Source organism: Carcharodon carcharias, chromosome 10 (genome assembly GCF_017639515.1).
Source record: "Carcharodon carcharias isolate sCarCar2 chromosome 10, sCarCar2.pri, whole genome shotgun sequence".
Taxonomy (NCBI): domain Eukaryota; kingdom Metazoa; phylum Chordata; class Chondrichthyes; order Lamniformes; family Lamnidae; genus Carcharodon; species Carcharodon carcharias.
The window spans coordinates 50,791,742-50,815,772 of NC_054476.1; the positions used below are offsets into that span (position 1 = coordinate 50,791,742).

A 24,031-nucleotide genomic window follows, 5' to 3' on the forward strand; every position below is an offset into this window, starting at 1 on the left:
TATTGTTGTGTGTGGTGTATGTGTGTGTGTGTGTGGTGTGTGTGTCTGTGTGTGTTGTGTGTATGTAGTTGTGTGAGTGGTTGTGTGTTTGTGTGTGTGGTGTTGTGTATGTGTGGTGTTACTATGTGTATGTATGTGTGTGTGGTGTTGTGTGTGTGTTGTCCTGTGTGTGTGATGTTGTTGTTGTGTCTGTGGTGTGTGTGTGGGTGGTGTTGTGTGTATTGTTGTGTGTGTGTGTGTGTATGGAGTTGTGTGTGGTGTTGTTGTATGTTTGTGTGGTGCTCTGTGTGTGTGTGTCTGTGGTGCTGTGTGTTTGTGTGTGTGGTGGTGTTGTGTGTGTGCATGTGAATGGTGTTCTTGTTTGTGTGTGTGGTGTTGTCTGTATGTTGTTCAGTGTGTAGTTGTGTGTGTGTGTGTGTGTGTGTGTGTGTGTGTGGTGTTGTGTGTTTGTGTGTGTGGTGTGGCTGTTGTGTGCGTGTGTGTGGTGTGGCTGTTGTGTGCATGTGTGTGGTGTTGCGTGTTTAGGTGTGTGTGTAGTTATGTGTGTTGTGTGTGTGTATGGTGTTGTGTGTGGTGTTGTTGTGTTTTTGGGTGGTGTGTGTGTGTGTGTGTGTGTGGTGTTGTGGTGTGTGTTGTCCTGTGTGTGTGGTGTTGTGTGTATGTGTGTGTGTGTGTTGTTGTGTCTGTGGTGTGTGTGTGTGATGTGGTTGTATGTATATGTGTGTTTGGTGTTGCTGTTGTGTGTGTGTGAGTATTGTTTTGTGTGGTGTATGTGTGTGTGTATGTGTATGTTGTGTGAGTGTTGTGTGTGTGTAGTTGTGTGTATGTAGTTGTGTGTTTGTTGTGTGTTTGTGTGTGTGGTGTTGTGTATGTGTGGTGTTGTTTTATGTGTGTGGTGTTGCTGTTTTATGCGTGTGAGTATTGTGTGTGGTGTATGTGTGTGTGTGGTGTGTGTGTTGTGTGTGTGTGTAGTTGTGTGTATGTAGTTGTGTGAGTGGTTGTTGTGTGTTTGTGTGTGTGGTGTTGTGTATGTGTGGTGTTGTGTGTACGTATGTGTGTGTGTGTTTGTGTGTATGTGTGTGTGGTGTTGTGGTGTGTGTTGTCCTGTGTGTGATGTTGTTGTGTCTGTGGTGTGTGTGTGTGTGGTGTTGTGTCTATTGTGTGTGTGTGTGTATGGAGTTGTTGTGTGTGGTGGTGTTGTGTGTTTGTGTGGTGTGTGTGTGTGTGTCTGTGGTGCTGTGTGTTTGTGTGTCTGTGTGTGGTGTTGTGTGTGCGTGGTGTAGTTATGTGTGTATGGTGTGTGTGTATGTGTGTATGTGAGGTGTTGTGTGTCTGGTGTTCTATGCGTGTGTGTTGATGTGTGTGTGGGTTTGTGTGTGTTGTGTGTGTGTATGTGTCTGTGTGTGTGGGGTTGTGTGTGTTATGTGTGTGTATGTGAGGTGTTGTGTGTGTGGTGTTGCGTGTTTGTGTGTGTTTGATGTGTGTGTTGTGTGTGTGTGTCTGTGTGTGTTGGTGTACGTCTGTGTGTGTATTTGTCTATGTGTGTGGGGTTGTATCTGTTGTGTGTGTGTGGTGTTGTGTGTTTGTGTGAGTGTGTGGTGTATGTGGGGATGCGCGCGTGTGTGTGGATGGGTGTGTGTGGTGTTGTGTGTGTGCATGTGTGTGGTGTTCTTGTGTGTGTGTGTGTGTGTGCGTGTTGTGTGTGTATGCATGTTGTGTGTGTGGTGTGTGTACTGTTGAGTGTGTAGTTGTGTATGTGTGGTGTTGTATGTGGGTTGTTGTGTGTAGTTGTGAGTGTGCGTGTGTGGTGTGTGTGACGTTGTTGTGTGTGATTTATGTATGTGGTGTTGCTGTTGTGTGCATGTGTGTGGTGTGTGTGTGTCTGTGGTGTTGTGTGTGTGTCTATGGTGTGTGTGTGTTGTGTGTGTGGTGGTGTTGTGTGTAGTTGTGAGTGTGGTTCTGTGTGGTGCTGTTTTGTGTATGTGTGCCTGTGTGTGGGGTTGTGTGTATGTGTGTGGTGTGTGCTTGTGTGTATGTGGTGTGTGCTTGTGTGTGTGGTGTTGTGTGTATGTGTGGTGTTCTAATGTGTGTGTGTGTGTATGGTGTTGTGTGTGGTGTGTGTTGTGTGTGTAGTTGTGAGTGTACGTGTGTAGTGTGTGTGACATTGTTGTGTGTGATGTGTGTGTGTGTGTGTGGTGTTGCTGTTGTGTGCATGTGTGTGGTGTTGTGTGTGTGTCTGTGGTGTATGTGTGTAGTTGTGTGAGTGGTTGTTGTGTGGTTGTTGTGTGGTGTTGTGTGTGTGTGGTGTTGTGTGTATGATGTTGTTGTTGTGTCTGTGTTGTGTGTGTGTGTGGTGTGTGTATTGTGAGTGTGCGTGTGTGTGTGACATTGTTGTGTGTGATGTGTGTATGTGTGTGTGTGGTGTTGCTGTTGTGTGCATGTGTGTGGTGTTGTGTGTGTGTGGTGTATGTGTGTGTTGTGTGTGTGTAGTTGTGTGAGTGGTTGTTGTGTGTTTGTTGTGTGTGTGTGGTGTTGTGTGTGTGTGGTGTGTGTGTATGTGGTGTTGTGGTGTGTATGATGTTGTTGTGTTTGTGTTGTGTGTGTGTGTGGTTTGTGTATTGTGTGTGTGTGTGTGTATGGAGTTGTGCGTTGTGATGGTGTTGTGTGTGTGTGTGTGCGTGGTGGTGTTGTGTGTATGTGGTGTGTGCGTGCATGTGTGTGGCGTTCTTGTGTGTGTGTGCGCGTTGTGTGTGTGGTGTGTGTGTGTGCGGTACTGTGTGTGTGTGGTGTGTGTGTGGTGTTGTGTCTGCGGTGTGTGTGGTGTGTGTGTTGGTGTGAGTGGTTAGTGGGTGTGTGTTGGTGAGTGTGTGTGGTGCTGGTGAGTGTGTGTGGTGTTGGTGTGTGTGTGTGTGCGGTGTGTTGTGTGTGTGTGTATGTGGTGTTATGTGTGGTGTTGTGTGTTTGTGTGGTGTGTGTGTGTGTGTCTGCGGTGCTGTGTGTTTGTGTGTCTGTGTGTGTGGTGGTGTGTGTGTGTGGTGTAGTTGTGTGGGTGTTTGTGGTGTTGTTGTGTGTGTGTATGTTAGGTGTGTGTGTGGTATTCTGTGCATGGTGTGTGTGTGGAGTTGTGTGTGTGTGTATGTGGTGTTGCATGTGTGTGTGTGTGTGTATGTGGTGTTGCGTGTGTGTGTGTATGTGTTGTGTGTGTGGTGTTGCATGTCTGTGTGTGTATATGATGTGTGTTGTGTCTGTCTGTGTGTGTGTGTCTGTGTGTGTGTCTGTGTGTGTGTGGGGTTGTGTGTGTTGTGTGTGTGTGGTGTTGTGTGTTTGTGTGAGTGTGTGGTGTGTGTTTGCGGTATTGTGTGTGTGTGGTGTTGTGTGCGTGTGTGCGTGGTGTGTGTGGGTGCGTGGTGTGTTGTGTGTGTGTGTGCGGTGTGTTGTGTGTGTGTGGTGTGTGTGTGTGTGCGGGGTGTTGTGTGTGTGTGGTGTTGTGTGTGTGTGGTGTGTGTGTGTGGTGTGTGTGTGTGCATGTATGTGGCGTTCTTGTGTGTGCGTGCGCGTTGTGTCTGTGGTATTGTGTGTGTGTGTGTGGTGTGTGTGTGTCTGCGGTGTTGTGTCTGCGGTATTGTGTGTATGTGTGGTGTGTGTGTGCGGTGTGTTGTGTGTGTGGTGTTTTTGTGTGTGTATGTGTGGTGTGTGTGTGCAGTGTGTTGTGTGTGAGTTGTGTTTTTCTGTGTGTGTGTGGTGTGTGTGTTGTGGGTGTGTGTCGGTGTGTGGATACGTGTGTGTGTGCATTTGTGTGGTGTTGTGTGTGTGTCTGTGGTGTGTGTGTGTCTGTGGTGTTGTGTGTGTGTTGTGTGTGTGGTGTGTAGTTGTGAGTGTGGTTGTGCGTGGTGCTGTTATGTGTATGTGTGCGTGTGTGTGGGGTTGTGTGTATGTGTGTGGTGTGTGCTTGTGTGTATGTGGTGTGTGCTTGTGTGTGTGTGGTGTTGTGTGTGGTGTTGTGTCTGCGGTGTGTGTGTGTGTTGGTGTGAGTGGTTAGTGGGTGTGGGTTGATGAGTGTGTGTGGTGCTGGTGAGTGTGTGTGGTGTTGGTGTGTGTGTGTGCACGGTGTGTTGTGTGTGTGTGGTGTGTGTGTGTGGTGTTGTGTGTGTGTGCATGTGTGTGGTGTTCTTGTGTGTGCATTGTGTCTGTGGTATTGTGTGTGTGTGGTGTGTGTGTGTCTGCGATGTTGTGTCTGCGGTATTGTGTGTATGTGTGGTGTGTGTGTGCGGTGTGTTGTGTGTGAGTTGTGTTTTTCTGTGTGTGTGTGGTGTGTGTGTTGTGGGTGTGTGTCGGTGTGTGGACGGGTGTGTGTGTGCATTTGTGTGGTGTTGTGTGTGGTGTTGTGTGTGGTGTTGTGTCTGCGGTGTGTGTGTGTGTTGGTGTGAGTGGTTAGTGGGTGTGTGTTGATGAGTGTGTGTGGTGCTGGTGAGTGTGTGTGGTGTTGGTGTGTGTGTGTGCACGGTGTGTTGTGTGTGTGTGTGTGGTGTTGTGTGTGTGTGTGGTGTGTGTTTGTGTGGTGTGTGTGTGTGTCTGTGGTGCTGTGTGTTTGTATGTCTGTGTGTGTGTGTGGTGTAGTTGTGTGGGTGTTTGTGTGTTTGTGTGTGGTATTCTGTGCATGGTGTGTGTGTGGAGTTGTGTGTGTGCGTATGTGGTGTTGCGTGTGTGTGTGTGTATGTGGTGTTGAGTGTGTGTGTGTATGTGTTGTGTGTGTGGTGTTGCGTGTCTGTGTGTGTGTATGATGTGTGTTGTGTGTTTGTGTGTGTGTGTCTGTGTGTTGTGTGTGTGTGGGGTTGTGTGTGTTGTGTGTGTGGTGTGTATTTGTGTGAGTGTGTGGTGTGTGTTTGCGATATTGTGTGTGTGTGTGTGTGGTGTGTGTGTGTGCGCGGTGTGTTGTGTGTGTGTGTTGTTGTGTGTGTGTGCGGTGTGTTGTGTGTGGTGTTGTGTGTGTGTGGTGTGTGTGTGTGGTGTTGTGTGTGTGTGTGGTGTTGTGTGTGGTGTTGTGTGTGTGTGGTGTGTGTGTTGGTGTGAGTGGATAGTGGGTGTGTGTTGGTGAGTGTGTGAGGTGCTGGTGAGTGTATGTAGTGTTGGTGTGTGTGCAGTGTGTTGTGTGTGGTGTTTTTGTGTGTGAGTGTGGTGTTATGTGAGCCGGTGTGTGGATGGATGTGTGCGGTGTTGTGTGTGTCCATGTGTGTGGTGTTCTTGTTTTGTGTGTGCGAGTGCGTTGTTGTGTGTGTGGTGTTGTGGTGTCTGCGGTGCGAGTGTGTGGTGTTGTGTGTGTGTTGTGTGTGTAGTTGTGAGTGTGCGTGTGTGGTGTTGTGTATGATGTTGTGTATGTGTGGTGTTGTGTGTGTGTGGTGTTGCGTATGTGTGGTGTTGTGTATGTGTGGTGTTGTGTGTGTGTGGTGTGTGTGTGTGGTGTGTGTGTGTGGTGTGTGTGTGTGGTGTGTGTGTGTGCATGTATGTGGCGTTCTTGTGTGCGTGCGCGTTGTGTCTGTGGTATTGTGTGTGTGTGTGTGTCTGCGGTGTTGTGTCTGCGGTATTGTGTGTATGTGTGGTGTGTGTGTGCGGTGTGTTATGTGTGTGGTGTTTTTGTGTGTGTATGTGTGGTGTGTGTGTGCGGTGTGTTGTGTGTGAGTTGTGTTTTTCTATGTGTGTGTGGTGTGTGTGTTGTGGGTGTGTGTCGGTGTGTGGATGCGTGTGTGTGTGCATTTGTGTGGTGTTGTGTGTGTGTCTGTGGTGTGTGTGTGTCTGTGGTGTTGTGTGTGTGTTGTGTGTGTGGTGTGTAGTTGTGAGTGTGGTTGTGCGTGGTGCTGTTATGTGTATGTGTGCGTGTGTGTGGGGTTGTGTGTATGTGTGTGGTGTGTGCTTGTGTGTATGTGGTGTGTGCTTGTGTGTGTGTGGTGTTGTGTGTGGTGTTGTGTCTGCGGTGTGTGTGTGTGTTGGTGTGAGTGGTTAGTGGGTGTGTGTTGATGAGTGTGTGTGGTGCTGGTGAGTGTGTGTGGTGTTGGTGTGTGTGTGTGCACGGTGTGTTGTGTGTGTGGTGTGTGTGTGTGGTGTTGTGTGTGTGTGCATGTGTGTGGTGTTCTTGTGTGTGCATTGTTTCTGTGGTATTGTGTGTGTGTGTGGTGTGTGTGTGTCTGCGATGTTGTGTCTGCGGTATTGTGTGTATGTGTGGTGTGTGTGTGCGGTGTGTTGTGTGTGTGGTGTTTTTGTGTGTGTATGTGTGGTGTGTGTGTGCGGTGTGTTGTGTGTGAGTTGTGTTTTTCTGTGTGTGTGTGGTGTGTGTGTTGTGGGTGTGTGTCGGTGTGTGGATGGGTGTGTGTGTGCATTTGTGTGGTGTTGTGTGTGGTGTTGTGTGTGGTGTTGTGTCTGCGGTGTATGTGTGTGTTGGTGTGAGTGGTTAGTGGGTGTGTGTTGATGAGTGTGTGTGGTGCTGGTGAGTGTGTGTGGTGTTGGTGTGTGTGTGTGCACGGTATGTTGTGTGTGTGTGTGTGTGGTGTTGTGTGTGTGTGTGTGTGTGTGGTGTTGTGTGTTTGTGTGGTGTGTGTGTGTGTGTCTGTGGTGCTGTGTGTTTGTGTGTCTGTGTGTGTGTGTGGTGTAGTTGTGTGGGTGTTTGTGTGTTTGTGTGTGGTATTCTGTGCATGGTGTGTGTGTGGAGTTGTGTGTGTGCGTATGTGGTGTTGCGTGTGTGTGTGTGTATGTGGTGTTGAGTGTGTGTGTGTATGTGTTGTGTGTGTGTGGTGTTGCGGGTCTGTGTGTGTGTATGATGTGTGTTGTGTGTCTGTGTGTGTGTGTCTGTGTGTTGTGTGTGTGTGGGGTTGTGTGTGTTATGTGTGTGGTGTGTATTTGTGTGAGTGTGTGGTGTGTGTTTGCGATATTGTGTGTGTGTGTGTGTGGTGTGTGTGTGTGCGCGGTGTGTTGTGTGTGTGTGCGGTGTGTTGTGTGTGGTGTTGTGTGTGTGTGGTGTTGTGTGTGTGTGTGGTGTTGTGTGTGTGGTGTGTGTGTGTGGTGTGTGTGTGTTGGTGTGAGTGGATAGTGGGTGTGTGTTGGTGAGTGTGTGAGGTGCTGGTGAGTGTATGTAGTGTTGGTGTGTGTGCAGTGTGTTGTGTGTGGTGTTTTTGTGTGTGAGTGTGGTGTTATGTGAGCCGGTGTGTGGATGGATGTGTGCGGTGTTGTGTGTGTCCATGTGTGTGGTGTTCTTGTTTTGTGTGTGCGAGTGCGTTGTTGTGTGTGTGGTGTTGTGGTGTCTGCGGTGTGTGTGTGTGGTGTTGTGTGTGTGTTGTTGTGTGTGTAGTTGTGAGTGTGCGTGTGTGGTGTTGTGTATGATGTTGTTGTGTATGTGTGGTGTTGTATATGTGTGGTGTTGTGTGTGTGTGATGTTGTGTATGTGTGGTGTTGTGTATGTGTGGTGTTGTGTGTGTGTGGTGTGTGTGTGTGTGGTGTTGTGTGTGTGTGGTGTGTTTATGTATGTGTGTGTGGTGCTGTTGTGTGTATGTGTGAGTGTGGTGCTGTTGTGCGTGTGTGTGGTGTTGTGTGTATGTGTGCGTGTGTGTGGTGTTGTGTGTATGTGTGTGGTGTTGTGTGCTTGTGTGTGTGTGGTGTTGTGTGTATGCATGTGTGTGGTGTTGTGTGTGTGCATGTGTGTGTGTGGTGTTGTGGTATGTGTTGTCCTGTGTGTGTGATGTTGTTTTGTGTGTGTGGTGATGTGTGTGTGTGTGGTGTAGTTGTGTGTGTGTGTGTGTGTGTGGTGTAGTTGTGTGGTTTTGTGTATGTATGTTGTTTTGTTTTGTTGTGTGTGTGTGTGGTGTATGTGTGTGTGTGGTGTAGTGTGTGTGTGTGGTGTTGTTTGTTTGTGTGTAGGTGTGATGTTGTGTGTGTGGCATTGTCATGTGTATGGTGCTATTGTGTGTGTGCGTGGTGTTGTGTATGTGTGTGTGCGTGTGTGGTGGGTCTGTGTGGTGTGTGTGTTGTGTGTGTAGTTTTGTGTGTATGTGTGTTGTGGTGTTGTGTGCAGCTGTGGGTGTGATTGTGTGTGGTGCTGTTGTGTGTGTGGTGCTGTTGTGTGTTTGTGTGCGTGTGTGTGGTGTTGTGTGTACGTGTGTGGTGTTGTTGTGTGCTTGTGTGTGTGTGGTGTTGTGTATGTATGTGTGTGGTGTGTGTGTGCATGTGCGTGTGTGGTGTTGTAGTATGTGTTGTCCTGTGTGTGTGATGTTGTTTTGTGTGTGTGGTGCTGTGTGTTTGTGTGTGTGGTGATGTGTGTGTGTGTGGTGTAGTTGTGTGGGTGTGTGTGGTGTTGTGTGTGTATGTGTGTGTGTGTTGTTTTGTGTGTGTATGTGTGGTGTGTGTGTGGCGTTGTCATGTGTATGGTGCTATTGTGTGTGTGTGTGGTGTTGTGTATGGGTGTGTGTGTGGTTGTGTGTGTGGTATTGTTGTGAGTGTGTTGTGTGTGTAGTTTTGTGTGTGTAGTTTGTGTGTGTGTAGTGTTGTATATGTGGCGTGTGTGTGTGGTGTGTGTGTGGTGTGTGTTGTGTGTGGTGTTGTGTGTGTGTGTGTGTGTGTGGTATGTGTGTGTGTTGTTTTGTTGTGTGTTGTGTATGTGGTGTGTGTGGTGTTGTCATGTCTGTGGTGTTGTGTGTGTGTGGTTGTGTGTGGGTGGTCTTGTGAGTGTGTTGTGTGTGTAGTTTTGTGTGTGTTGTGTGTAGTTGTGTGTGTGTGTGGTGTTGTGTGTATGTGTGTATGAGGAGTTGTGTGTGTATGTGCGGTGTTGGGTGTGTGTGTGCTGTTGTGTGTGTGTGTGTGTGTGTGTGTGTGAGTGTGTGGTGTTGTGTGTGTGGTGTGTGTGTGTGTGGGGTGTTGTGTGTGTGTGTGTGTGTGTGTGTGTGGCGTTGTCATGTGTGTGGTGCTGTTGTGTGTGTGTGGTGTTGTGTATGTGTGTGTGTGTGTGTGGTGTTGTTGTAAGTGTGTTGTTGTGTGTGTAGTTTTGTGTGTGTTGTGTGTGTGTGGTGTTGTTGCTTGTGTGTGTGTGGTGTTGTGTGCGTGTTGTGTGTGTGGGGTTGTGTGTGTTTTGTGTGTATGGTGTTGTGTTTGTAGTTGTGTCTGTGTGTGGTGTGTGTGGTTGTGTGTGTGTGTGTGTGTGGTTGTGTGTGTGTGGCGTTGTTATTGTGTGTGGCGTTGTTATTGTGTGTGGCGTTGTTATTGTGTGTGGCATTGTTATTGTGTGTGGCATTGTTATTGTGTGTGTGTTGTGTGTGTGTGTTGGTGAGTATGTAGGATGCATGCATTTAAAATTATTTTTTATCTATCAGGTGTTAAAGGACGATAAACACAATTTCCTTTTCTTTTAAAGTTTACAAGAAAATCTATGTGTGTGTGTGTCTTTTACAGTCACAACACTTAATGCTCACTACATCGACAAATTATTTAAAGACACCTGTTGCAGTTAACCGAGAGGCAGAAAGGTGGGAGCAATTTTACCATTTCTCACCTGACCAATACCACTGTCATGAAAGTTGTTGTTTCAATTACTGAACTTGACTTATCTATCAAGTTTTTTGAAAAACTTGAATTCAAAAAGGTAGATTTTGAATTGGAATGAAGTATGAGCTATAATGCACAGATATGAAACAAATCACCTCGCAACAAACCATTAAAACTTTAAGGCTAGTGATTACGGCACTCAACTAGTAACTGCAAGATTGTTGGGGCGTGGGGGAAGAAATTTGCTCACTAAGTGCGACACTAGGCAGCTGCATCTCAAGTATTCATGAGCAGCACCACAGGCTACCACATGCATGATTCATGCAGCATTCTTCAATGATATCATACTGCTGGAAACAAAGCTATGCAAACATATTTCTTCCCCTGTAAATTCAATACTGCCATGCAAATTGCAAAATTGAATTCAATAAAATTAGATTAGTTGTGGGCTAAAAATAGCCATGAAAGCTATCAGATTGTTGTAAAAACCAAACTGGTTCATTAATGCACTTCAGGGAAGGGAACCTGTCACTTCTACTCGAACTAGACCACATGTGACTCCGGTCCCACACTATTAGGTTGACTCAAAACCCCCACTATTCCCTTTTCAGTGTTGTCCACATTTCAGGAATTTAAAAAAATATATGATTTAACATTATAATAACATCTACTCTTGTCTGGAGAGGTCAAGAAGTCACACAGCTCTTCTGATCCTATGAGACAAATATAAATGCCTGAATGTCATTGAGTTGGCAATATGTAATACCTACAGAATCAAGCCAACGGTCTATTTTTACTCTAGCCCTTCCAGCTGACCTATGATTTCTCCTGTGTTATCAAGTTTCAGATTAGCAACCAATACTTTCATATATATGTTTACAACCTATCCTTTACAAACTGGCACTCTACAGTTTAGTGAAGTACAGTTGGCAGCCTTCTACTTATCTAATATTCCAAATATAAAAATAATAAAATATAAATTGCATACAAAACACTGCAGGAGTTTCTCAGGCTAGTATTCTAGGCCCAGCCATTTTCAGTTGCTTTATCAATGGCCTTCCCTCCACCATAAGATCAGAAGTGGGATGTTCACTGATAAATGCACAATGTTCAGCACCATTCGTGACTCCTCAGGTATGGAAGCAGGCAAGTGGCAGGCAATGACCATCACCAACAAGAGATAATCTAACCCTTTCTCCTTGACATTCAATGGTACTACCATTGCTAAATCTCCCACTTGATTAACAAGGGAGTGAAAGGTTATCAGAGGATAGGCAGGAATGTGGGGTTGAGGTTACATTCAGATCAGCCATGATCTTATTGAGTGGCAGAGCAGGCTCGAGGGGCCAAGTGGCCTACTCCTGCTCCTAGTTCGTATGTTTGTACTATCAACATCCAGCGGGTTACCATTGACGAGAAACTGAACTCGATCAGCCATATAATACTGTGGCTACAAGAGCAGGTCAGAGGCTGGGAATTCTGTAGACAGTAACTCACCTCCTGACTCTCCAGAGCTTGTCGACCATCTATAAGATACAAGTCAGGAGTGTGATGCAATGCCCTTCTGGATATTACTAGCCTAGATGAATGCAGCTCCAACAACATTTAAGAAAGCTTGACACCATCCAAGACAAAGTAGCCTGCTTTGGGAACACAATTGGCACCCCTTCCATAAACATTTACACCCTCCAGCACTGACATATAGTGGCAGCATTGTATACCATCTGCAAGAACACTGCAGCAATTCTGCAAAGCTCTTTTGACAGCATCTTCCAAACCCGTGGCCTCCAACACCTAGAAGGACAAGAGCAGCAGATACATGGGAACACCATTATCTGCAAGTTCCACTCAAAGCCACACACTATTCTGACTTGGAACTATAACGCCATTCCTTCACTTTGGGTCAAAATCCTGGAACTCCCTCCCTAACAGCATTGTGGGTGTACCTACACAACATGGGCTGCAATGGTTCCAGAAGGTGACTCACCACCACTTCTCAAGGGGGATTAGGGATGGGCAACAAATGCTGGCCTAGCCAGTGATGCCCACGCTCCATGAAAGGATAAATAAAACAAACAACCAGTTATTACTGTCAATAGCTTTTAATGCTAGCTTTTAAACTCAGATCCATTGGAGCGTCAGTTTGGAACTCAGCAATTCTGGTTTATCAGAAATAATATAATCTACAAAATACTCTCTGCTTCAGCAATCCCATGCCAGTCTGCATTATTATTTTCAAGCTGTGTTTTAAAGTTAAAGTTAAAAGGATCATATTATTTCACAAGAAAAAGAAACAAAAATTAATTTAGTGCAAAGGGGCATAAATGATTTAATTTTGGTCTTACATGGCAGTCTTACGTTTGGCCACTGAATGGAAGCAAAGATGCAGGGGAGGATTTTGAGACCTCCTGTCCAGATAAAAAATAAAGTGATAACACCAAAGATTGGTGGGCATTAACTTTATAGTCTTTTCTGCTGATGGTGTGGTCATCCCTATCTTTCCCAAGTTCACTTCTGGGTGGCTAGAGAGCCTGCCTGAATCAGGTCATAGTCTTTTGACATATAGAGGACACTGACAGGCATTTTAAGTTGGTACTGAGTGTGTGCAGTCCATGCTCTGCCCAGCGTCAGCTGGCATCCCAGCTGAACAGAAGCCCAGATGGTAAGTCTTAATTTATTTTGTAAGGTTAGAAGGAGCATGAACCCCTTTCCATCTTGTACCTACCTAATTCTGGGCCTGGAGAAAGGTCTGGCTGCCCACCACTGCAGCAGCTCAAAGCCACCAAGCTGCCCCAAGGCATTCATTTTCTGCCTGGCACCTGCTGGATGTCTGTTAACCAGGTCTAGCCCTCATAATGGACATCATATTGCCTTGAAACTATCAGGTGGCCAACAGGCATACTTCACCAGTCAGCTTCCCAAACACATCGCCATCAGGGAAACTGCTCTCAGCTAGTTCTCATCTGAATACTTTGCTTTTATTTTGAACTTTGCCTTCAATGTTTTGACTATTCTTCAAAGTTATATCTTGTATCTCATTTAGTTTATAGCTACTCATGAAAGACACAGGATAGCACACTAAATGAACTAGGTTTCACAGGATGTTTGACTACTTAGCCACAAAAATATACAAGGAAGACTAAAAGCCAATTTAAAATATAACCTTGTACATTACATAAACTACTTATTATGCAAAGGTTGGTTGGTCTATTAATTTTCCCCTAACCTTCCTCCTACATTCCTAAAGGATGCTTGCCTCATGTTAAATGCGACCTCTCACCCACTTGTTAGGCCTGGATATTGGTGCATGTGTGCATGCGCGCGTGCACCTGGAGGAGGAGGTTGTGAAATTTGAAAGAAGGGGTTCCCCAAATGTCCTGCAAAATTTAACTGTAGGGCAGCTGAATTTTTTCCTGTGGGGTTCCTGCTCGCAGGCAGGCTGATTGACAGGCTGGAGGTCTCTCATATGGGAAGCCTGCTTCACAAGATCAAAGCCTATAAGAGCAGGTAAATGTACGGGAAGCATGGGGAATTGAGAGAGATTGGAGCTGGGGGAGTCTCCAATCGTGGTGAGTGGAGAAGGTGTGGTTTTGGAAAACGGTAGTGGAGGGTTCCCAAACGCAGGAGAGGGAGGGTGAGTTAGGAATCCAATGGTGGTCTCTTGGGGGAGGGGGTGATGGGTGGAGGGGTTTAACGGCCAATGCTGGTCTGGGGGAGAGGGGCATATGGTGGTTGGTGGGGTGTTGGGGATTCAGCTCTTTTTGCCTTCTTTCAGCAGCTGAGTTTTCTGAGGCTTGGGAAACATGGCCCCTGTAGTTTAAATTAGAATGACTGTTAAAATGAAGGCTGGCAGCCTGATTATAATATTTAAATGATCAAACTGCTTCCCCTGGATTGGTCAGTCATTCTTTATCTTGCTTAGGTTAAAATCAGATGTAGGCAGGTTTGGTTCTTGTCCCAGATTTCTTGGCCTAGAATTTCGCAGAATCATTGAGATTCTGCAGCGTATCCAAAATGGTGCTGGGGATGTGGATCTGGAAGTCCTGCCTCTATTTCCGACAGATTCTGCACTTGCCAGTAGGGGAATGGAGGCAGGACATGACTTACACATGGCGGAAAGCTGAACTCAGCAGGGCCATTTGAAATTATTACCGAGTTCAAACATACTCCATATTCGGTGGAGCGAGGGCCTTATCCCGCAGTGTGTGAGTTCCAACTTTTTAAAGTAGACATAAACGCTCATAAAGGGCTGATAAGATATGTTGCACTGTCTAGTTGTCAAGCTATTTAAATAGTCTGCCCTATGTAAAAAAAGAAAAAAAAAATTTGCTTGTGTCTGCCAGTTGGAAACAAAATCTGTGCATGCAGGTTCAATGGCTGTTTATTGACATAACCTTAAGTGCTATTATTATAGCATTATTGTTGCTTGACTGCTTCCACAACCTATCATTATCACAGTGTGTGTGTGTGTGTGTGTGTGTGTGTGGCCGGGGGGGGGGGGGGGGGGGGGGGGGGGGGGGGGTGATGGGGAGGTGTGGTGGTGCTGCAAGTTCACAGTTTGACTGAGAGCTCCAAGAGGTTATTAAAGAATTAGCTTCTTTGACGTGGGGTTATAAATAGAAATGTTTGTTTTTATAAGGGATTAAGTACTTGAGGGGATATAATATATTAAATGGGCTTCAATGAATGACAGTTTTTCATATAGTGAAGTCTGTGACAGATTTTTAGAACTTATGTCATCCCTGCAGGCTCCTGAAGCCTGCCAATGGGTGGGTACTGGCTGAGTTGGCATAGAGGGTGAAAGGGGAAAAGGTGGTGAGTGAGTTGTACAGCTGACATGAATTGACACTAAATTGGCATGGGCTATATGGGGTTTAGGGGTGGGTCCATAAGTTAGCATAGGGGGTATAAGGGGCCATGGGGGTGTGTGGGGTTTATGGGTTGGCATGTATGGGCATGGAAAGTGGAAGGTGGGGGCTGCGGGGGTGAGGGAATTAGGGCTGAGGCCTAGAGGGCCTAATGTTTGAAAGAACAAGTGCAATGACGTTCCAGAGAACCAAGGCGAGTCTTTTAACCAGCCTGTCTCAGCACTTGGCAGCCCTGTGGCAGCCTCCGATCTGCGTATGGGGGTGGCAGGCCCAATTCCATCCCATGCCTGCGCACCTGCCCCCACCCAGAACTAAGATCCCACCATTTGGGGCACATTTCCTCGAGGCAGGTGTGGTGAGCCAGGAGATTTCCTGACTGCACACCCGTCTTGGGAGTGAAATTCCAGGACCTTGTATTTTAACCTCTGATATGATCTCAACCCACCTTTTGGGAGTTAAGATTTAGCCCTTAGTTTCCAAAATTGAGGTTATCCATGTTGTTGCCTCTGTGCCCTCTCCTCAACCCTGGCTTCACCAATCCTACCCTTCATTGTTTCTTCATCTCCCACCAGCTGTCATTAAACTTATCATCTTCACAATGTCCCATATCTGATCCTTCAACCTTTTACTGACACAGATACTAGCATCCATTTTCTCTCCTTTACCCTGCTCATGTTAACATAATTAATTTACCCGGTGAGAGATAGAGAGCAAACCTGGTTAGAGAACGCACAGTAGACAGCGAGGATATAAAAAGAGACTGGGGCTCAGGGCCTACATTTACCTGGGAGAGAGGCAGAGAGCGAACCTGGTTGCAGAATGTACAGGAGACAGCTGCTTCAGTGTCAGCTCTAGTACACCGGGTTTGAAGAAAGAAAACGAAGAGTGACAGTGCAGGAAAATCGTAAGTTCATGGTTGATGAGAAACTGCTGTTGGGGAGTGTCTTTAAATAGCTGTACTATTAGAAAAGCATATTATCCTTAAAGAAGTAGCCATTTGGATTTAAGTAAGAACCACTTGGAATAGGGGAATAAATTTAAGTCAGGGCCAGAAAAATAAAGTTAGATAAGTAAACCAAAGTACATTAAGGTTAACATAAGGGAAATAAAATTAAGGCACGGCAAGGCAGCTCGGTCATGTGTAATGCATGTCCTGTAATATGTGGGAAATTGTGGACACTGCTGGTGTCCTCGACAAAGACATGTGCAGGAAGTGCTGCCAGCTGCAGAAACTTGATCTCTGGGTTTCGGAGCTCGAGTAGCAGCTGGAGTCACTGTGGCGCACTTGTGAGGCTGAGAGCTATGTAGATAGCACGTTCAGAGAAGAGGTCACACCGCAGGCTAGGAGCATGCAGGGAGAAAGGGAATGGGTGACCGCCAGGCAGTCTAAGAGAACCAGGCAGGTAGTGCAGGAGTCCCCTGGGATCCCGCTCGCAAATCGGTATTCCATTTTAGATACTGTTGAGGGTGTTGGTTCCTCAGAGGAGTGCAGTCAGAGCTAAATTTGTGGCACCATGAGCAGCTCTGCTGTACAGGATTGGGCGGGGGGCTGGTGGTGGAGAAGAGTGGACGAGCAATAGTGATAGGGGATTCATTTGTTAGAGGAACAGACAGGCGTTTCTGCAGCTATAGATGTGACTCCAGGATAGTATGTTCCCTCCCTGGTGCCAAGGTCAAGGATGTCATCGAGCGGCTACAGGACATTCTTCTGAGGGAGAGTGATCAGCCAGAGGTCATGGTCCACATTGGTACCAATGACTTAGGTAGGAAGGGGGATGTGGTCCAGCAATCAGAATTTAGGGAGCTAGGTTGAAAATTAGCAAGCAGGACTTCAAATGTAGTAATCTCTGGATTACTCCCAGTGCCACATGCAAGTGAGTACAGAAATAGGAGGATAAGGCAGGTGAATGTGTGGCCGGAAAGATGATGCAGGAGGGAGGGCTTTAGATTCTAGAGACACTGGGACTGGCTCTGGGGAAGATGGCACCTGTGCAAGCTGGGCGGTTGCACCTGAACAGAGCTGGGGCTGAGTTCCTTGCAGGGCATTTAGCTAGTGCTGTTGTGGGGGCTTTAAACTAACGTGGCAGGGGTGTGGGAACCAAGAGAAAATATTAGAGAGGAATACCAGGGTGCACAAAACACTGGAGGGACAGATAACACCAGTAAAGAGAATAGTAAGTTAATAGGTAGAGTCGGAGTAAGGGAGAAAGTCATGAAGATTAAATCAGGGTTACTGTGCATGTATATGAATGCATGGAGTATAGTAAATAAGATTGGAGAGTTACAGGCGCAGATTGCCATGTGGGAATAAGATGTTGTGGCGATAGCAGAGACCTGGCTCAAGGAAGGGCAGGGTGTTAAATACTTCTGGGTACAAGGTATTCAGGAAAGATAGGGAAGGAAGAAAAGGAGGGGTGGCAGCATTGGTTAAGGATAGCATTGCAATTCTGGAGAAAGAGGATGTCCCAGAGGATTTAAGGACAGAATCAATTTGGCTAGAGCTAAGGAACAAAAAGGGTGCAATTACATTGCTCGCTGTAGTCTATAGACCGCCAACTTGTGGGAAGGCTGTAGAGGAACAAATCTGCAGGGAAATTACAGAGAAATGCAAACATTTTAGAGTAGTTATAATGGGGGACTTTAATTAACTGAATGTAAACTGGGACCATAGTAGCGTAAAAGATGGAGAGGGGCAAGAGTTCCTAGATTGTGTTCAGGAGAATTTTCTACAGCAGTATGTGTCTGGTCCAACAAGGAAGGATGCACTGTTGGATCTGGTTCTTGGAAATGAGGTGGGCCAAGTAGATCAAGTGTCAATGGGCGAACATTTAGGAGACAGTGATCATTGTATCGTAAAATTTAGTATGATGGTAGAAAAGGACAATGTGCAATCCAGGGTAAGAATAATTAACGGAGGGAAAGCCGACTTCAATGGGGCAAGAATGGAGCTGAGCCGGATAGGCTGGAACCAAAGATCGGCAGGAAAATCTGTAGCTGAACAATGAGCTATCTTCAAAGAAGAAATGGTTTGGGCAATCAAGGTATATTCCCTCAAAAGGGAAAGGTGGGGAAAACAAATCCAGGGCTCCCTGGATGAAAAAGGAGATACAAATTAACATAAAGAAGAAAAAGTGTGCTTATGACAGGTGTCAGGTAGAAAATACAACTGAGAACCAAGCAGAATACAGAAGGTTCAGAGGAGAGGTGAAAAAGCAAATAAGAGATGCAAAGAGGGATCATGAGAAAAGACTGGCAACCAACATAAAGAGGAATGCTAAAGTCTTCTATCGGCAAATAAATAGTAAGAGGGTGGTTAATAGGAGGGGCAGGGCCAATTAGGGACCAAAAAGGGTATTTACACATGGAGGCAGCGGGCTGAGGTGTTAAATGATTTACCATAATGACAGAAGAGGAAACTCTGTCACTAGGAGGGTTCAAAATTGATAAGTAGGAAGTATTGGATAAACTGTTGGTACTTAAAGTTGACAAGACACTGGGACCAGATGAGATGCATCCAAGAACATTGAAGGAATTAAGAGTGGAAATTTCAGGGGCATTGGCCATAATCTTTCAGTCTTCCCTAGACTCAGAGGACTGCAGAATTGCAAACATTAAGCCCATGTTCAAAAAAGATTGTAAGGGTAAGCTCAGCAATTATAGGCCAGACAGTTTAACTTTAGTGGTGTGGAAGCTTTCAGAGAAAATTATTCGGGATAGAATTAGTAGTCACATGGAAAAATGTGGGTTGATTAGAAAGAGCCAGCATGGATTTATAAAGGGGAAATCATGTTTAACTAACTTGGAGTTTCTTGATGAGGTAACAGTGAGGGTTGATGAGGGTAATGCTGTTGATATGGTGTACACAGGCTTTCAAAAGTCATTCAATACAGTGCCACACAACAGACTTGTGAAAAAAGTTATAGCTCATGGAATAAAAGGGACAGTAATAATTGGCTCAGTAATAGGAAACAGAGGATAATGGTCAATGGATATTTTTCGGGATGGAGGAAGGTTTGTAGTGGAGTTCCCCAGGGGTTGGTATTGGGATCCTTGCTTTTCCTGATATATATTAATGATCTAGATATTGGTGTGCAGGGGGCAATTTCAAAGTTTGCGGATGATACAAAAATTGGAAGTACTGCAAACTGTTAGGAGAACAGTATATAACTTTAAAAGGACATAGACAAATTGGTGGAGTGGGCAGATAGGTGGCAGATGAAGTTCAATGTGCAGAAATGTGAGAAGAATCATTTTAGTAGGAAGAACATGGAGAGACAATATAAAATAAGGGGTACAATTCTTATGGGTGTGTAGGAGCAGAGAGACCTGGGTGTATATGTGCACAGATCATTGAAGGTGTCAAGACAGGTGGAGAGAGCAGTTAATAAAGCATACAGTGACCCAGGCTTTATTAGTATGGGCATAGAGTCCAAGAGAAGGGAGGTTATGCTGAGCTTATATAAGACACTAGTTAGACCTCAGCTGGAGTAGTGTGTACAGTTCTGGGAGCCACACTACAGGAAGGCTGTGATCGCATTGGAGAGAGTGCAGAAGAGGTTTACAAGAATGGTTCCAGGGATGAGAAACTTGAGTTATGAAAATAGATGAGACAGGTTGGGACTTTTCTCCTTGGAGCAGAGAAGGCTAAGAGGAGATTTGATAGAGGTGTTTAAAATTATGAGGGGGCTGGATAGAGTAAGAACATAGGAACAGGAGAGGCCATTCTGCCCATTGAGCTTGCTCTGCCATTCAATACGATCATGGCTGATTGAACATTTCAATGCCTTTCACTCACAATAACCCCAGGAACCTTTACGTTATTGTTAATCAGAAATCTATCAATCTCTACCTCAAACATACTCAGTGACTGAGCTTCCACAGCCCTGTGGGGTAGAGAATTCCAAAGATTCACAACACTCTGAGTAAAGAAATTTCTCCTCATCTCAGTCCTTCCCCCTTATTTTGAAATTGTGTCCCCTGGTTCTAGACTCCCCAATCAGGGGAAACATCTTATCTGCATCTACCTTACTCTTTTAATATTTTGTAGGTTTCAATGAGATCACCTCTCATTCTTTGCAACTCTAGAGGATACAGGCCCAGTTTCCCCAATCCCTTTTCATAAGACAGTCCCGCCATTCCTGGAACAAGTCTGGTGAACCTTCGTTGCACTCCCTCTATGGCAATAATGTCCTTTCTGAGGTAAGGTATGGGGACCAAAACTGCACACAGTACTCCAGATGTGGTCTAAACAAGCTTCTATACAATTGAAGCAAGACTTCACTACTCTTGTACTCAAATCCTCTTGCGATAAAGGCTAACATTCCATTAGCCTTCCCAGTTGCCTGCTGCATCTGCAGGTTAGCTTTCAGTGACTTATGGACAAGAACACCCAGGTCCCTTTGTACATTTACACTTTCTAATCTCTTACCATCTTGGAAATACTCTGCACTTCTGTTCCTTCTACCAAAGTGGATAACCTCATATTTTTCCACATTATATTCCATCTGCCATGTTCTTGCCCACTCACTAAGTCTGTCCAAATCCTCCTGTAGCCGCTTCCCATCTTCCTCACAACACACATTCCCACTTAGCTTTGTATCATCCATGAACTTGGAAATGCTACATTTGGTCCCCACATCCAAATCATTGATATATATTGTGAACAGCTGGAACACAAGTATTGATCCTTGAGGTGCCCCACTAGTCACAGCCTGCCAAAGTGAGAATGACCCGTTTACTCCTACTCTCTGTTTTCTGCCTGTTAGCCAATCTTTAATCCATTCCAGTATATTGTCTCCTATCCCATGTGCTTTTATTTTGCTAATCAACCTCCGGTGGGGGACATATCAAAAGCATTCTGAAAATCCAGGTATACTAGATCAATTGACTCTCCTTTATCAATTTTGTTAATAACATCCTCAAAAAACTCAATCAAGTTCATCAAACGTGATTTCCCATTCACAAATCCATGCTGACTATGCCCAATCAGATCATGATTATCCAAGTATCCGTTTATCACATACTTTATAATAGATTCTTGCGTTTTTCCTACTACTGATGTAAGGCTAAAAGGTCTGTAATTCCCCTTTTCTCTCTCCCGCCCTTCTTAAATAGTGGGGTGACATTTGCTATGTTCCAGTCTTCAGGAACCATTCAAGAATCTGCAGAATTTTGGAAAATGATCAACAATGCATCCACTAGTAGAAAGGGAGAAACTGTTCCTGCTTGTCAAGTGAAGGAGAATGAGAGATTTAAAGTGGTTTGCAAAAGAAGCAAATGCGATGTGAGAACTGGAATGCTCTGCCTGGAAATGTGGTGGAGGCAGGTTTAACCGAGACATTCAAGAGGGCAATAGATGCTTATTCAAATAGAAACAATGTGCAAGGGTATGGGGAAAAAGCAGGAAAATGGCACTAAGTCATGATGCTCATCTGGAAAACTGGTGCAGACACGATGATCTGAATGGCCTGCTTCTGCCACTGTGCATCGGTGATGGAAGGAGTGAATGTTTGTGGATGGGGTGCCAATCAAATGGGTTCATTAGTCCTGGATGGTGTCAAGCTCCTTGAGTGTTGTTGGAGCTGCACTCATCCAGGCAACTGGATAGTAGTCCATCACACTCCTGACTTTTGCCTTGTAGATGGTAGACAGGCTTTGGGGAGTCAGGAGGTGAGTTACTCATCGCAGGATTCCTAGCCTCTAGCCACAGTATTTACATGGCCAGTCCAGTTCAGTTTCTGGTTTCAGTTTCCAGTCCAGTCTAAAGAAAATAGAATTCCTTACCATATGTTTCTTGAGCTTTGGCATGAGTTTACTTAAAATCTGATCATGGTGCGCCTGGAAACGTTGGAGCTTTGGAAATCCAGGAATAAAAAATCCTGAAAAGAAAATAATGAAGTTATGCAATGAATATATGTGAAAGCATAACTTCAGCAAAATCGGAAGTACAGTAAAACAAGTTAACGCCTTGCTGCAGATGATGGTGCAGAAATTGGACCTCATTGCATCCGTTTTACAGACTCCACTGCCCTCTGGCTAGTCTTGACCACAATCTCCACCTCAATTGTCTTACTGTCCCCTTACTGCTAACTTGAGGGCCAATGCAAGTGGCCTGAAATGGATGAACTACCTGTAGAGGTGCAACAGGTGCCGGCAGCTTATCCCCATTACTTAGATGAATTCCTCAGGCCATATTTTAGGCTGACCTTGGGCCTCCTGGTTTGGGTGCACAGTCTGAGCGAAATAAATTTTTACCTCAATATGTTCTATTCTTATACACATATGCTGTAAAAATGGTCAACCTATGCCTCAAAACTGAACTTAGTACCAGGAAAATTTCTAACAATTGGCATATAACATAGAAATCCTTAGTTAATTTCTATTAGGACAGGAGGAGCAAATAATTTGATGCAATAAGTTCAATCTCCATTGGTTGCCCACAGGCTGCATTACACTGATATAGAATACTTGAACAACGTGAAAAGTGTCAGGGCTTATGAAATGAACATAAACTTGACTACTTCTGAAAACAATCAGTAATAAATATTCCTCTGGGCAGTCACCCTTCTGCAAGATATTCAACAGGTAACTATAAATTTACAATACTTTCAAGTGAAAAGTATAAGTTTTGCAGATAAACCTGGTCAAGCATGTATACAATGTATTTCAAAAGTAATTATTTAGCTTTGAGAGAAGCCACACCTCATATGGAAAATTGGGAGGGGGAGGAGACATGTATGTTTATATCTGTGAATCATTAAATGAACAACAGGAGTCGCTTCTTAAGATGGCGGGGGGGGGGGGGGGGGGGGGGGGTGTGTTTGTGTGTGTGTGTGTGTGTGTGTGTGTGGTGGTGAAGGAAGGGGAACTGATTTTTTTTGGGTGCAGAAGTAGTCAAATTTGAATGTATAGCATAATGGACCAGTATGTCTGGATAATGGCAGTCTTGTTATGAGTTTTAGTTTCTATACAGTCATTGTAATAACTGGTTGCAGGTGCCTTTATGGTCAAACAATAATGCATTGTAAGCTCACTCTTAAGCATATTTGTATTTTGTATGTATTTTGCCAATAAAATTTCAAAATCACAAATTCATTTACAACAGTTATTCAGAAGATGAGATTGTCCTAAAATATTAGTTATTTTGAGGCATTGAAGAAATTAATTAAACATTTAGATTAAATAGTTTAAAAAATACAGGTCTTGGAAAACCTGATACTCATTATGCAAAGAATGTCGTATTTGTGCCTGGGTACAAGTTGAGATGGATGATAGAATTCTTGTTGCCAAAGACTGCATCTGGCATTGGGGCAAAAAGGCATTGTTTAATGGTTTCAGTACCACTTCTGTTGACTGATGAATTATGATGATTCTGCTGAACTTCTATTAAACACTAAGTTTGGCTTCACCTGAAATATAGTGCCAATTCTTGGCACTGCTCTTTGAGGCAGCTTAGAGAAGGTGCAGAAATGATTTTCAAGAATTTCAGGGATGAGGGACTTCAGTTACATGGATACACTGGAGAAGCTGGGCTTGTTCTCCTTGCTGAGAAGAAAATCTGATAGTGTTCAAATCGTGAGAGATCTAGTCCGGGTAGATAGAAAGTGTTCTCACTGGTGTAAGGGTTGAGAACCAGTGGATACAGATTTAAAGCGAATGGCAAAAGAATGAAAAAGGATATCAGAAAAAAATTCTACGCAGTGAGTGGTTACAATCTGCAAGGCATTAAGAATGTGATGATAGCAGATTCAATCGCAGCTTTCAAAACGGAATTTGATAAGCACCTGAAGGGGAAAAAAAATCTGAAGGGCTATGGGGAAAGGACAGGGGAGTGGGGCCAGATAAAGGGCTCTTGCAAAGAGGTGGCACGGGTTCACTGGGCCAAATGGCATCCTAGAGTGCTGTAACTATTCTATGATTCCATGACTGGATTAAGAAAAACTTACATTCACCTAGCGTCTTTCACAATCTTACAGCAGTTACTGCCACCTAACCACAAGAAACTTTTACAATATCGACTTTATCGTTCAAGTTATCAATTAGAAATGTAAATGCTCAGACATTAAGTAGTGCAGCAACAAAGTATTTTTCAGTTGATAAGGGTCCGCTGTAAAATTAGTTTAGGATGTCTCAATGTAGTTCACCGGTGGGCACAATTCAACAGGGGGGAATAAACACACTCTAAAATTATAAAAATTAACACAAAGTGACAAAGATGCAAAATATGGTGTTTGAGCAGGCTTTGAATCGGGGGATGAACAGGTAGGCACCCCATTAAAGTATTTTAATTGGGGTCATTTAAGACCCTGATGTAATTTTGATCTTCTATTCGGCAGAGTGCGTGCCCTGCTCAGTGGAACTATGTCTAACCAGTGGTCTTCCCCACAAGGATTACCTGCCCCCTGTAGTAGAAGGATCCAGTACATTAAGGGTTAAGCTGGAACTGAGTACAATATCGCCCAGCAGTGATATAAGGAGGCACCTGACCTAGAGCTTAGGTCAGCAGTGTGGAGCTAGGTAGCAACGTGTAAGAACATGCCATAGCCCTCTCCATGATTATACCCTCCACTGTAAATAAGCATATAGTTCAGTAATATTAATGAGACTTCTTGGTAACTTCCACAAGACTGCTTAATGGTGCCTAA

The 24,031-nt window shown here is 44.9% G+C and overlaps 1 protein-coding gene across 3 annotated transcripts in view; it reads right to left on the bottom strand.

Moving 5' to 3' along the window:
- Positions 1 to 24,031, bottom strand: part of LOC121283632 (ecotropic viral integration site 5 protein homolog) — a 431,317-nt gene that overhangs the window by 178,112 nt on the left and 229,174 nt on the right. For all 3 annotated transcript variants that reach the window (XM_041198414.1, XM_041198415.1, XM_041198413.1), the window contains one exon: positions 21,171 to 21,265. In XM_041198414.1, coding sequence (XP_041054348.1) covers positions 21,171 to 21,265 — 95 coding nt within the window. The remainder of the gene's footprint in view (positions 1 to 21,170; positions 21,266 to 24,031) is intronic.